General features: G+C 41.5%; 1 protein-coding gene across 5 annotated transcripts in view; it reads right to left on the bottom strand.

The window, feature by feature from the left end:
* Positions 1-15,955, bottom strand: part of plxnb1b (plexin b1b) — a 182,275-nt gene that overhangs the window by 51,312 nt on the left and 115,008 nt on the right. For all 5 annotated transcript variants that reach the window (XM_078249371.1, XM_078249370.1, XM_078249369.1 and 2 more), the window contains 3 exons: positions 12,422-12,510; positions 10,259-11,423; positions 6,551-6,733 (listed from right to left, as the gene is read on the bottom strand). In XM_078249371.1, coding sequence (XP_078105497.1) covers positions 6,551-6,733; positions 10,259-11,413 — 1,338 coding nt within the window. In that variant the 5' untranslated portion in view covers positions 11,414-11,423; positions 12,422-12,510. The remainder of the gene's footprint in view (positions 1-6,550; positions 6,734-10,258; positions 11,424-12,421; positions 12,511-15,955) is intronic.

Genomic DNA, 15,955 nt, shown 5'->3' with positions numbered 1-15,955 from the left:
TAAGACTGCAAGACCTTGCCTTTGCAGGTGTGTGTCAAAAAAAGTGTATGCTAGCCTATGGCCCTATTATCACCAACACATTGACTAACTTTAAACAGGTGGAGGAGCAACTATGCTACACCAACAAGGCGGCATCTGGACACCCCAATTTGGCACAATACACACTTAATGTCTAGTAACAAACCCTTTACTTGTAAGCAGTGGAGTGACAGAGGCATTTATACTGTAAACCAGCTATTCAATGAGAATGGAACATTGAGTTTTGAAGACCTGAGAGCTAATTTTGAGGTCCCCAGGACGTCCTTCTTCTTGTATCTGCGCTTAAGAGCAGCCCTAAAATGTTATGGAGTGCCATGGGGAAACAGTCTTGAGCTGCACCCAGTTATTAAATGGTTTGTTGATTTTCCTGTGAGAGGATTAGCGTCCAAGCTCTATGCTAAACTGATGCAAGTATCCATAGGAGAACTCCCAATAGCAAGGAAATGGGAGCGAGAGCTGAGCGGAACGCAATTAATTGGGAGACAGTTTGGGACAACATTTTCCATTGTTCCGAGAACCCAAATCACCAGCAGATCCACTTCAACATATGTCATAGGACATACTGAACCCCTCAGAATAGATACGTCTTTAAAGTCATTCCCACTCCCTATTGCACGTTCTGTCAACCTGAACAAACTGGAACTTTCCTGCACATGGTCTGGGAGTGTGAACAGCTGCATGAGTTCTGGAATAAAACAACATCAATAATATCTGATGTGATAGGATGTTGAATTCCTACTGACCCGATTGTTTTGTTACTTAATGACGACTCTAAACTACACCTGCTTGGGAGACAGAAGAAAGTTTGGCTAGCCGGCTCAACCGCAATCAAGAAAATGATGGCTCAACGCTGGCTCCCTCCCCACTTGCTTTGTATAAAACAGTGGTTGCTGTATTCTCTAGACATAGAAAATAGCTTGAGCTCTCTACAGCAAGGATTAATAAAGCCAAATCATTGACTATAGATCTATGGAAAAACGCAGCAGCACAAGTATCAGTCCTAATGACCTCAGCATCACAAGAATTAGAGGAGAGTTACTAGGCAAGGTGTGATTTCTGTTTTTGTTTTTGTTTTCCTCGAGACCGCAGAGGGTGGAGGGTGGGAGAGGGTTTTTTTTTCTTGTTCAATTGTGTTTATCTGTTCTGTATGTTCAAAAATATAAAAATAATAAAAAATTGATCTAAAAAACAAAAAAAAATAAAAAATAGCATAAAATAGGTAAAATAAGATATAATACAAACACAGATGCTAACAGAAGAGTGGGACATGTAAGAAAGAAAGTTAAACTGGAAGCTGCAGTTGCATGCATTGCTCCAGAAACCCTCTCCGTCTTCCACCATACAAACATTTAAAGATGGAATCCTAACTGGTCAGCAATGCAACCATTTATAAGACTGGTGAGGTTTCAGGAATTAGACTTCCCCTAAAATACAACTGGCTCTGTGTCTTGAACACCAGCTTAACTTCATTCAGCTGCAATTAGCCAATCACTGTACACCATGTTTATCTGCCAGGGGCCTGAGGTCAACAACACTGGGAGGAGGTCAAAACATAAGATGACATTTTCATATTAAATATTAGAGCTAGACCAATATACCAGTTGGCTGATCACAGACATATTGATATCTACAGATAACAAAACCCTTTTTTTAAACATGTAATGCAGAAAACAATGCATGAGGGGATTTAGAAATGGTGTCATTTAGTCATGAGGCTTCTGGGTATTATGCTACATTATGCTTATAAAGAACCTGGGGGATGGAGCCTGGACAGCCCTCAAGAAGACACGGGAAAGGAATCTGAGTATTACACTGGATGATGAGGAGTGGGACAGAATCTCTAGGAATATCAAAAAACTATGTCACCCGATGTGAGGGTGCCCCTCATTCAGGTCAAGATAATGCATCACTTCTATTGGACTCCGTCCAGATTGTTTAGACTTGGATTGAAAGACACACCAAATTGTTGGAAATGTTAGACAGAGGGTGTCCAATTACTTGTCCTATGGTCCTGTGATAAGGTCCATGATTTTTGGACTGGGATACATGATAATCTGGGTTCCCTCAGCCCAAGCTTATTTGTTATAGGAGCTGGACCAATGTTATACGGGATAGATAAGCACATAAGAAGTCGGGTCTATTAAGGTCTACTTAAATTCCAGTCCAAAGATTTACTTTATTTCGGCCACCATATTACGTTTAATAATTAATAAACGTATCGTTTCTGACCCGTAGACATGTCTAAGAGATACAGTACTTTACAATTGATTATTAACCTCCATCCTTAAATGGTAACTTTAGTTTTTTTTCAACCTGGACCCTATCTTCTTATGTTTTGTGTACCTAAGTGACTTATGGGAACAACAATCTTTGAAATTAGTCCAGTATTAAGCAAGATTGCTACAGTTAGCAGGGGCAAAGCAAGCTACAATGTAATATTATTGGGTTTCGCACCATCAATTGATGCCCACTAAAAATGCTGTTCTTGCCACGGACATGTTCAGATTATGCTAATATTATTATTCTAAGTGTCTGACAACATTATGATAAGGATCCCTTCAGATATAGATCTTTATGTTAAAGAGTAAGATCCTTTTTGTTTAACATGAAACTATATAGCTATCTCCAAACCCACCATACTCCATTTAAATAAACAGTAATTCTACCATAGTAAAACACACTTCATTCAAAGTCTACAGAAACTAAATAAAAGTCATCAAAAGCTGTCTTGGTTCGTCTTTCCACTGTTCCAATAATCACCACTCTGGGTTGGTTGAAATAAACCCATTTATTAATTTTTAAATAAAATAAAATTAAAAATTATATTTTTTGTTAAATAAACCCATTATTAATTGAACCATTTACATGTGGAAATGTGCAGGCTCTATACACGCTAAAAGTATTGTTTATTTAAATGGAGTCTGCTGGGTTTAACGATAGCGATCTCTGAGCTGTTTTTGGTTAAACAAAAAGGATCTTACTCTTTAACAAAAAGGTCTATTTCTGTAGGGATCCTTTACATAATGTTGTCAGACAATTATAATAATAATATGAGCCTGTCCGTGGCAAAATCAGCACTTTTAGTAAACAAAATTGATGATGCACATTTGCCGTATAGGATTACATTGCAACCCGGTTCGTGGCTGACAGTGTAACAACGTTCTCACTCATTACTGGACCAATTTCAAAGAGTTTTGCTCACATTAGTCACTTAGACACCAATGCATGAGAAAGTAGAAAATACCCTTTAAGTAACATTAAGATTCATTAGGCTGACTGTAGACTGAACATTTCATAAAGGCTGCCAGTCAGTTTCTATGATTAGTTTAAACGATCTATACTGTGGCAGGAATAACTACATGTAATTTAAAAAAATGCTAAATGTATAAAAACTAGAAAAAGTTATTTGGTTTCCTGGTTTTCCATGTTCCCTTCAGTTTTGTGGCAACAGTTAGGGGAAGGCCCTTTCCTGTTCTAACATGACAATGTCCTGTGCCTGGCCTGATGTAGGGGGGTATTTTGCCAATGGTAATGTTATTAGTGTTATAGGTTAGCAGCCCACTTAAACAACTGGACCCAGGGTGAGTATAGCGGGCTAGTCTGACTGAGAAGGAGGAATACGGCTCTCTTTGCTCGGTCAGTTCCAAGATGACGTTATCTTTTGCTGATGTGTGCTTAGAAGTGGTGAATTTACAGCTTACTCAATACGATACTTTTTATTGAGTTTCCTCTAAGCGAAATGCTGAGTGAATTTAAGCTGGACCTTTATTGTGAAGGGTAGACATGGAAGAGCCAGCGTTATGGCAGCGCTTTTCACAGTTTATTAATATCCAATGCCCCAAGTTCATTGGTTACCCAAGAAACCAAGTGTGAAGTAGATTGGATGAACGGTTCATAAGATATTTCTCACACACACACACACACACACACACACACACACACACACACACACACACAGGTTTATTAGAGAGTTGTCAGCAAAGCTTTTCAATGCCAATGCAGATAGCAGATAATGATGAAGAATAAGGGTTACATTTACTTGCCACTTGAGGAAACACTGGAAGGTGACTTGACAGAAAAAAAGAGACAGGAAGCACCAGGATTTATTATGAGAACAAGACATCACAGCTTTAATCAGCTGGGAAATAAACTGCTGAGTGTCTGAAGTAATCGAACAACAAACATAGAGCCCACAGAGCCCATTTAAAACTCAAATACAGACACAGTGTCACACGTTTAGTATCAGCATTTCAGAGAGGTGGCCCAAGTATCATGGCTTCTAACTAGAACTATTTCATCTGTGTATTATATAACTGCAGATAACACAGGGAAATAAATAAAACTCTAGCTGTGAAGGCTAATATCTACACAGTTTGCACATTGGCCATTTCTGACGAATCAATACAGAGTGTGCAAATGATCCAGCGGCCATGTTTATTTTATCAAATTTGTTTATGTTACTTTAATCATGACAGCCACTAGAGGGCATAGGCTGACTGTACATGAATGAAGAAATTAATGAACGAAAGAAAACAAAGGAATAACAACTTTGTTATGATATTTTCTCTGCTACACAAATAAAAGAAAGAAAATTAAAGAAAGAAAGAATTAATAAAAGAAAGAAAAAGAAAAGTGAGAGAGAGAGAAAAAGTTTGCTCACTTTGTACTCTCTGCACGACAGCACCAGAATCTAGCTGACATTCTTCTGTTAGATAATCCTTCTACACAGAGTACATTAGTTGAACAGATGAGGGTTCACTGTGGTGGTTGCAGTCAGACAGCACAGACTGACAATGTATCCATTAATGACAGTGACATTAACACAGACACTGTCTGCTGTACGCCAATAACTCTACATCAATTTGAATGAGTCTCTCTGTTAGGACGTGCACGTGTCTGCCAGTCAGCGATTGCAGTGCACAACACAAGTAAGAAGCTGCGTTATCTGGTCACAGTGATGTGCGACTCTGTGTGACGTAACTGTGAAAAAAATATGTAAATGGCTGTCATTGTGCTATTTCTCCATGTGCAGGGGGCCTCAATCACAAGCCCCCATTGAGAAAAAAATGACACAAAGAACCAACTGTGTTGAGGAAAGCTCACAATCTGTAAACTCCTGATTCCCTACAACCTCCCTGCTCCACTGACCTTCTAGCTTAGTCCAGTTATTATCAAAATAAATAAAACACATAATGTACACTATCTATCTATGATCAACAAGCCCAACACTTGTGTGCTTTATTGCTTTTATGCTTCCCAACAAATACACATGCTCAGCTAACATGTTCTATTCAATATACATCTACCTGTTATCCCCCCGATTTGCTCTGATTTTTCTTCCAAAACAGGACATAACTTGTGTCGGGCTGAGCTTTACCCTGATCTCCATTTGAACCCACAGAGACACTGCCATACATGACCACTGTGACTCAACTGGGACCCCCTCATTCAACTGCAGCACCTTGGAAATCAAACTAACAGCCTTGTTGAGGACAATGTCATTTCAGAGGAGCTTCACACAATCCAGCCATAGAGCTGAACGCTCACAGGCTGGTTGCCATGACTGAAATGTACAGACATTTCTATTGAGTGGCACCCAGTGCCAGCAAGGACATCCCCAACAGAATGAGCTTCATTATACAAGGAGAAGGGGCCCATAGCTCCTCTCTGTCCCTGGTGACAGAAATTGTTTGCAACCAGTCAAGACATAAACAAAAGTCTTTTTTGCAGGTCAGGTTGTGAGTAGTGAATGAGCAGATTAACATGTAGATGTACACCTATAAAAACTCTCATAATAAAATGCTTAATTGCTACGTTAACTAAAGACTTAATGACATCCAATTTTAAAACTTATGAATCTATGTGCCAAACAAACTTGATTTTGATTTTAAAATATTTTAATTAGCAATGGGTTGATTGTCTTACAACACCAGAGGCACTGATATACCAGGCATGCACTGATGTTTTTGGAGGTCTATGTTCTCATTATTCACTGGATGACTTGAGTTAGTACAACAATGGGACCAACTACCATAATCTTAGTGCATTCTTTAACAACAAAATGTACCAGGACTCTACTCCTGAGATTATTTCTTTAGTGCTGAGTTCAGCCTGCCGGCCTCTACACACTGAGACTATTTTAGACTTTAGGTTGGCACATGAATGGAGCGGCCGGCATCTGGAGGTGAACAGACGAAAGAGTTGAATGGGATGTCAACTGGGTTGATTACCATGTCTGTGCAGGGACAGGTACATGAGAAACAGATACATGAGAAATACCCAACATGTTACCCAAATAGGGTCTGAACTCAAAATGATGACACAATTTGTTGGGTATGCCAGACTGTCACTTCATATTTTTAGCAATAACAGCACAATCTCTGCCTAACATCACAGTTAGCCCATATACAAAGTACTCCTTGGTGTGTATGTGTGTGTGTGTGTGTGCGTGTGTGTAATGCAGGCTGACAACCTGTCTGTGCATGCCTTGAAATTTGTGACCTCATGTTACCTTGTGCAGGTTCCCCTTGGAGTCTCCTAGGAAAGCAATGGTATGTCCCGCCCTCATGCTGACAGCCACAGCAGTGAGACGGGCAGACGGGCTGTCCAATATGGTCTCTGCTTCTACGGCCATCCTGCTGGCCATCGGGCTAGGGGTGTGGTCAGAGCCGCAAGGGTATGCAGTCAGAGTGTTCTTACAGTGGGGACACAGGAGAGGAAAATCAGTATGTGGTGTCTCCAACATGTCATGTCAGGTAACATGAAGATTAGATCAAAAGAACACATGTAGAATGCAAACTATAACTGCTTGTTTAGTGCAAAAAGAGCCCTTCAAGTATTTGCTATTAATTTCTCAGCAAGGAAGCCAGTTACTAAAAATAACAGCAGTGTTTCTTCTCTGCTTAGTAAAATCGTTTGGGAACAAACTATCACTAGATTCCAGCTACTTTTACACTTTAAAGCCTACAGACAATTTGTTTTTGCTTCCACAGTTTGGCAGTAGGGAGTCTTTGCTCTGGCAGCATGATTGTTTTTTGTTCCGGGCAATTTATTTTTCCACAACAGCGTTTGAAAGCAGGGTTATTGCTTCATTATTGGTCATCTTAACAATAGGAAGTAGAGGGAATGGACCTGAGAGCTCTGCCTGTTGAAGGCTACTTGTTTTGATGGATTGCATGTAGTTGGCTAGTGTGTTGTTATGAATGGACTCCATATTTGGCTTGCTGTTTAAGACTGCTGATATATGGCACACCACTGTCCAACATTAAACTTGGCTGTAATAGCATAGCTAAAGTGTCCAAATAGCTATATGTAAGCCTCTGTGAGTACTGATGAAGTTAATCATGGGGAATGAAGGACAGTTTAGAAGGCCTGTTAGTCCACATTATGAGAACCCAACCATTAGAGCAAAGCAAGCAGGGGTGACTGCACGATAAGAATAGCCCAAACTACATTATGACTACTGAAATAGTTATGAACTTATGACGTCCGGTCTAGGAACATGGCCTGGAAGCTTAAAGACTGGTCTGTCATTGACTGCGCTGGCCGATGAGAGCCTGTGATTACATTGTAAAGACACATTCAGGCTGCAATCATCTGGACATTTAACACCAACACTGAGGGCAGTAATGACCACAAGGGAGCAACATAACGAGAAAAGATTGCTAAAGTTGCATATTGGCCACTAATATTTGGTAGGAGTTCTGAATCCTGATCATCAATAACAAAGCATTCCCCATAGATGGCATGAGATTCTGTCCCTGGTGAAGATGGACTGTCCTGGCAAAGACATGAAGGATGAAGCTGCTTTGTTTTTTGTGTAAAGGGATCTAAGTAAGATTTGACATATTTAAAGACACTCTCTTTTCAGCTCCAAGTCTCACATCACTGTTCCCCTCCAGCCATAAGGTTTGCTTTGGCTCGCCCGTTTTTCACCTTTAATATGTAAATTCAATAACATGTATTCATACCTAACCCCACCATTTTTCTTTTCTTTCACTTTTTGATTCACTGTACATCTGTATCCCTAATGTCTTTTTCTCTTTCTCCTTTAAAGCCTTGTCTCTGCCTGGTGTGTCTTTTTGCATTCTTGTCAGGCCTTGTTAAACATTATACTTAACCCCACCCCACTAAGTATGGCTAATTCCACCGATCGATCTCTCCCTGACCAGCTATTCTATTAAATTACGCTGCCCGCACTACCTTCTCCCCTAGAGCTAATCTGTTGTACGTGGCTGCAAAGGTTGAGGGGTCTATGTCCTCAAAACAGGAGAAGTGATAATAGAAACAGGAGAATTGATAATAGAGAAGGACGTCCTCCATCCAAATGCAATGTTTACATGCAGTAAACACATTAATGCATGCGCATGAACACACCCCATAAGTCAGGATTTCCAGAGTTCGTGTTATGAGAGGGTGATGAGCTGGCGATATAGAGAAAATCAAATATCACAATATTCTTGACCAATCAAACCATCATCAATAATGTAAAACAGTATCATGTGAAATTATTCAAATATTTTTTTCCCAGCTGTATACTGAATATGTTTACATGCATGCACAAAGATTTTGCGATTATAAAACAAATCCGCAATTCTTCAAATGATATTCCCTCAAAATGTTTCACAACAGATTTCCTGAGAAAATTGAGCTAGTATGTGTATGTTATTATCAATTTAGACAATGTAATTGTATGCTAGCTACAAAAACACGAACTTTGCCATATCTCTAGACACTAGGGGGCGCTACAAGTACAAAAAGTTTATATCTCATGAACGGCTCATCTGATTTTTACGAAATTTTGAGGGTACCATCTAGGGCCACTCCTGAGGCCACACCTACAGTGGGGTACTGATTCGACAAAGTGGGCATGGCCTATGGGACCCAGGTTTGGATTCACCACTTACACTAATGTGAGCAACTTCAAATTTACAGTGTAGACGTACAATGGTTCATGGACCTCACATACCAAAAAATTACACATATGGACCACTAGATGGCACTATAGTGACGTCAACAACTTTTTGCCTATAACTCTAACATTACACATCGCACATTAGAAATCCATGTGTTTCTTGAATCGAGCTGAATCTGACGATATAGGCCACACCCATTTCCGCTAAGAAGTTTTTCTGCAATATGCAAAACCAACTTTTTCGAACTCCTCCTAGGCCGTGCGACCGATCTGCACGAAACCTGGTACGTAGCATCTCCAGATGGACCTGACCAAAAGTTATCAAAAGAATTTTGCTACGTTAAACTCAATTTACCAAACAAAATTTCGTAGCTAGCTACCAAACACAAACTTTAGCATATCTCGGCCAAATTAAATGCTATCAGCAAAAAACTTGAGTTTATGTGTTTTGGCCGATAACAATGCATGTAAACAGAACACTTGTGATAGGCCTATGTCACGCAACAATTGAAGACCGGAAGAACGTCTCTGAGTGGGGATACGGCTCTTCCGGTTAGCTTTTTACAATGGTGGAGCCCGATAGACACTGCTGGACCATGTCTCTCCGCAACCTGCCTAAAGTCACCTACGACGATGTGTTCTGAATTGTAAATGAACACTCTCAAAGTAAAAAACATTTTGAAAACGGCAAAAAAAGGCAAAAGGTACAAGACCGAGCAGAAAGTTTCATTTCACAACCACATAGCTCGTGGTCAGTCTACCTTGGATGGTTTAGACATTATGGCTGATAATCTAAATCCTTATGGAGAAAGGGACTGTTCCGATTCCCTACTCCGCGTTCTGGAAGCAGGAAGTGTGACATAGGCCTATTGCAATTTCTCTGCCGTAGTAATTGCTATCAACATGAAACTGTGATGCTTGTTTGGCATGCTGCTCTGAGGCTCTGTACCAAGTTTGGCGAAGATCGGCCATTAGGGGGGCGCTATAGTCAACGTAGACCAGTTTTGGCCCTTTTACTCAATCAATGTTAATGGGATATTTGCAATGGCAATGTACCACAGACCTTGCAGCTCACACCTATCGATATTTCCTGACATTTGCCTACCCACCGTTCCGCTTTGGGTTCCGCTTTTGCGCTCCCCGGGTCATCGGGGGCGACTGGCGCCGGGAGGCTTGGACTCCGTCATAACTGCTTGCAGTTCTAGTTCAATTTTACAATTTTATATTTTTCAGTATTTATATAGAAAACTGATAAGCGTTAACACAGTCCCACAAAAACAAGCAAATTCAATCTGTTGGACTCACCTCTGGCAGGTTGGCACAGTTGGATTTGACTTCATACTCTATGTAGGCTGCCTCTAGTCCTGCTTCTTTCCCCATCTGTGTGTAGCACAGGTCTCTGGTGGAATTAATCCTATGGTCCACGTCTTTAAGGTTAAACATGCAGAGGGCCGAGTCCTCACTGGGCCGAGTTGATGAAGCCAAATGAGTGGAGAAGACACCAAGAAGAACGTCTGAGCCTTGGCTCAATTTACCGTCCTTGGTGAGCCCAAGCTGGACAGCTTGCAAGAGGTTGTACATTTTTCCTGCCCTGGAATGGCATGTCAAGGGTACTTCCACGTAGGAGTAATAGGCCTGGTCGTCCAAACACACACGAGAGACGTAGGTGCGATACTCGCGTGACTGTGACTTTAGGTCCCGCCTGTAGAAGAGGAAGTATACATGCTGGCGGTGGGCGAATGATGCTACAAAATGATGGTCGTATTCTGAGAGACGGCCAGCCACAGCCAACTTGGCAGTCTCTTCATAAGAAAAGATGGGTTCCTGGGCAAGGTTTCGTGTGGAAATAGGTGGGTGGCTGCTGGTGTAACCCCGCCCAACAAACAGAACTGGCTGCCTGTCAGGATGAGAGCGAACTACCAGTCCCACAGTGCTAACGTTGGGGTGGTTAGCTGCTACGTATTGAGTATCCACCGGCCTCTCTGTAGAGAAAAGTACCACATCCACAGAATCCAGACTACGTTTCTGGCAGATTCCCTGGTTGACGCTCCCGCAGGTAATAAGTTCCATGGAATAAGGGTCGACCAGCAGGAGCTTGTTGTGGTTGCTGGTGACCCTAGCCTGGGGGCAGTTGCTCTCAGTTACAGGAGGTAAACACTCCCGACTGTCTGTGACTGGTCCAGTGTCATCCTGAAGTTCAGGTTGGAGAAACTGATCCAACTGGAACAGGTGATCTCGGGCCCCGACGTAGACCCGACTCACACTGGGGTCAGGATGCAGGGCCAAGTGCTCAAACAGAGTGTCATTCTGGATAAAGGTGGGATAAAGACTGGAGGGGGAGGAGTTTGATCCTTGGACAACACCACTAGGTAATGAGGTGAAGGGCCAGCCGACGGCTAGCAGCAGGAGAGACAGCAGTGTTTGGACTGCTGAAAGACGACGCACCATCCCCGGAGGCATGGCAAAAGAGCTGAGGGACAGAAGACAGGTTGTTAAAAGAATAGAACACTAGAACAGGGGATCTCAAATGTTTTCATGTCACAGACCTCCAAACAGATATATTATGCTATGGATCCCCATATGATCACACATTTAGTTGCAGAAACCCTTTTTTTTGTTAATTTAGTATTCATTAAAGTCGCTATTTCTTGCACTAAGCATTGGAAGCAGAAAGCATCTTTTGTAAAAGTATAACAAGATCATCTGCATAAAGAAGGGCAATCGCATTCTCCTCATCACATCTCACTCCACATTGTAGTTGTTTAATAACATTAACCAAATAATTTATGTAAACTGCAAAAAGTGTTGGTGAGAGGAAATAACCAATTAAATCATTAAATCATTTACCCTGACACAAGCTTCTGGATAAATAAAACTGATCATTTACTCCAATTTCAAGTAGTTTGTACACTAAGAGGTCACATGCTTTCTGGAAGTCTATATAACAAACAAAAGCATGCAGGCCCTTTTTCAATGTATTTGAAATCACAGTACAGATTGTGTATAATATATGGTCAATGCAGGCCATTCCTTTCCTAAATCCATTTTGCTCTTCAGCCAACATATTTGTCTTCTCAATTAAGCTAGTTAGTCTTTCATTTAGTATAGAGGAGTATAGTTTGTATGCTGTACTCAATAAACTAATTCCCCTATAGTTTAGGGGTACTCTAGGATCTTCCTTGTGAGATTTTACTATAGGATTTATAATCGATCTATACCAGAGGGAGGCAAGATTCCAAACATAAAACTTTTTTAACGTTTTTAAACAGGCCATGCAGAATCTGCAGCAGTTTCAGAGATCTTAAAACTTCGATAGGTATATCTTCAATGCCTATGGCTTTTCACAACGTGGCTTAATATAATGCATTTTGGACCTCTTCCATTGTAATTTCAGCATTTAGATCTTCGTTGTTATAGCTCTCTATTTGTGCCATGTCATCTTCAATGTCAACTTCATCAGCTCCTCACCATTGGTTTCCAGTGGTGTTTTACAGAGGCATGTCACCTCTTGACCTCCCAGCAGTTTGGGTTTAAAAACATATCCTTCTGGACACAACCTGTAACACAAAGGAAACAGAATACACATCAGTATACTCTATACCAGGGATTCTCAAAGTTTTGATGACCGAGAGCCAATTTAGGGAGCCAGCATAAAATAAAGGGCTGCACGGCAAAAATGCAATTGTGAGTTGTCCAACAAAATCACAAACTTTAACTAACAGAACTAGCATTGATGACAGATTGTGATTCCTGCAACACTTTCGGGGTGCAACTAGTTGCCATGCAACCAGTAGCTTTCTACAAGTTGTCATTCCTAACCTGACAGACGCTTCTTAGGGCAGTTTGACGCAGTAGCAGAGTAGTGTAATAAACATAAGACACAGACTCTGACATTCAAACACCTTGTATTTTTTTTGGCATAAATGCAGTCCACTAAGAGTAATGGGAAGCTTGTACCCATTGAAATTCCTGTCAGGCCTATGTCTGACTAGCTACATCCGTTTTTGGGTGTGAAAAGCCCTCAGCAGAGGCCAAGTCAAGTAGTGTCAGTCCACGAGGGCTTTCAGTGCCACACACACACACACACACACACACACACACACACACACACTCTGGCCCAGTATACAATCCTCCCTCATTGCTAAGATACAAGGTACAAAACCCTCCCGGCCAGAAAAACAAGTTGATGTGAGGTAAAAGAAGATGGCATGAGAACCTTGAGGTAGAGTTTCCTTGTTTGATCACTTGAATCCGTGGTTTCACGCTTACTTTGTGAAATATTGTAATATTTAGCAGTCAATTATGACACAAAATTCTCCTTTTCACTACATATACAGTAAATCCTCCTCTTTCCTGCTCATTATCTCCTTCTTTCTATCCACCTCTCCTCCTCCATCGCCTCCCTACACACTAACACTCTATCACTGGCACAGAAGCAGGATTATCTCTTCCAGTGGGCTTATCCAAAGGGGAGGTTGGGAAAAAAAGACAAAGACAGACAGACTGAAAAAGACACTATTAGACTAATAGACACACACACACACACACACACACACACACACACACACACACACACACATACTCACTCTTTCGCTGTCACACTAAAGGCATTAAAGCTTGCTTTATAAGTGGCAATCTCCTGTATGTGGGAATGAGGGTAAAGGCCTGGCAAGAGGCCAAAGATGAAAAGATTACATTTATTAGAGCACAATAATTCTGATCATTGTTGTATATACTTTCATCAAAAAAGTGAATTAAATCAAAACTCCTCAGCAGGCACTTCCTTGCAAGTTCTTGTCACTCATTCATTCATCACAACTACCTCTGATTCTAGTACAAGCAGAGACACAGAGGTCAAGCAGACTGATGTATGCCTCAGTGACCAAACCCCAAATCATCAAATTAAACCAAAAGACAGACTTACTCCTTTGACCCCAGAGTGGGGGAACGAGTTTTCAGTACTTGGTAAAAAGCTGCAACTCTGTGGTGACAGAGCCTGAACTCTGTAATCAGCATGTCACGACTCTCTGGTGGAAAGGCACTTTACAGCCCTGTGCAGATAATCCTGAGAAAGCACCTAGGGATGCACAATATATCAGCAATCATATCAGTATCGACTGCTGTTGGGATGTTTTTCACAGTGAAAAAAGCCACACAAATTGCAGTATGCACTACTTTGAAGATCGAAATAATAGGAGTAATTATGCTGCATCAAATTCTTCAACACTACCAATTTGATCACTTATATTAAGATCGGCCATCCAGAAGTTCACTAACAATATCAGAAGCAAGCTACTAGCAAGCAGCCTAAACGCATACAGTGGCAAAAAGAGAGAGAGAGGTGTGTGTCGGTGAGAATGAAGTTAGCAGTAACGCTATGCTGTGAACGTAGCAGAGCAGAGTGTACGTACAGTTTATCTGTTGGTGAATAAATGCTACTATTCCTGAAAACCCAAGCCAAGTTCCTGTGTCTTGCATTCTAGCTGCCGGTTAAAGTGAAGCCGGCACGGAGCTACTAGAAACAACTTCAGCACAAGCTCATAACCTAAGGTAGGCTGGCTTTATAAGGTGGAGCAGCTATTCTAATTTCAGTGGCATGCTCTTCCTGCTTTAGTGAGCTCTCCCTGGCGAACCCAGGGAAAACCCTAATAAGTCATAAAACCTAAACAGGATAGTATCTTATATGATCCTTAGTTATTAATTCATGATCCAGACCTTTTCACAGTTGTGAGTTAAACTGCACTTTCATTAAGTTATACCTTTGCTTAAAGTTGTAAAAGTAGCCTCAAACTAACACTGTTAGTTACTTTTGTTCTTCATGGTGGCCCTGAAACTTGTTGAGGAAACGATGCGATAAATCTATGATTTATGGGCTTTTCTATTCCAACTTTTTTTTTAATTTAAGTTTAAATTTTTACAGCAGGTGACACATAGCACAGGTCATGGTGAACAAGGTGTAGTGAAAACAGTGTGTCATTACCCTACAAGTCCCATACCCACCCACAAACCAACCCAGTTCAGGTCCAAAACAGACAGGGACACACAACACGGACCCACGCAACATACAAAAAATAAAAGTAAAAAACATAGATAAATTAAAAGACATACAGGATGAGAGGAGATTAAAAAAAAAAAAAAAACCTGCAGCTGGCGTCAAGTGGAGCGGTCCAGAAGGAGCTCAGACCTCAGTCAGGAGATAAGCTGAGGGAGTCAACGAGTTCTAGGAAAGGGTTCCATGTCTCTAGGAATGTCGAGATAGAGCCTTTCAAAGAAGATCTAAGCTTCTCAAGCTTCAGATTGTCGAGCACCTCTTTAATCCAACGGTCGTGTTGTAGGGGGACGGGAGTGCCTCCAGTTGAGCAAGATCAGTCTCCGGGCTATTAGAGACGTAAACGCCAGGGCCAGCCTTAGTGTAACCGGGAGGCCAGCGTCAGAGGAAATGCCGAAAATGGCTGACAAGGGGTTAGGGGGGATAGTGCTCTGCTCAACGTGTCAAAAATACTCATCCAAAAGGTAGTTAATTTAGGGCAAGACCAAAACATGTGAGTATGGTTGGCAGGAGACTGGTTACACCTATTACAGGCGTCCCGGACAGTGGAGTATATTTTGGACAGTTTTGCGTTTGTACAGTGGACTTTATGAAGGACCTTGCATTGGATCAAGCCATGACGAGCACATATGGAGGATGAGTGAACCGCAGTCAGAGCAAGATCCCATTGTTGGTCCGTAATAGCCATATTCAGATCGCTCTCCCATGCAGCCATTGTCAAAGTACGAGGGCCCGCCGAGGCCGAGCACAATGAGTCGTACAGTCGGTTCGGGTCTGTTGTCAGGAGGGAATCAGTCAGGGTTTCAGGGGGTCGGTTTGGAAAGTGGGGGAATGTCTTCTTGACAAAGTCCCTAATCTGGAAAAAGCGAAAGAGGTGTGACTTAGAGGCAAGCGAGCTCTGTGAAGGACGCAAATATGTCATCTTTGTATAGGTCTTTGACGCTGATGACACT

Source organism: Sander vitreus, chromosome 4 (genome assembly GCF_031162955.1).
Source record: "Sander vitreus isolate 19-12246 chromosome 4, sanVit1, whole genome shotgun sequence".
Taxonomy (NCBI): Eukaryota; Metazoa; Chordata; class Actinopteri; order Perciformes; family Percidae; genus Sander; species Sander vitreus.
Note: the sequence above shows the minus strand (reverse complement) of the source record. Positions and strands in the feature narration are given on the sequence as shown.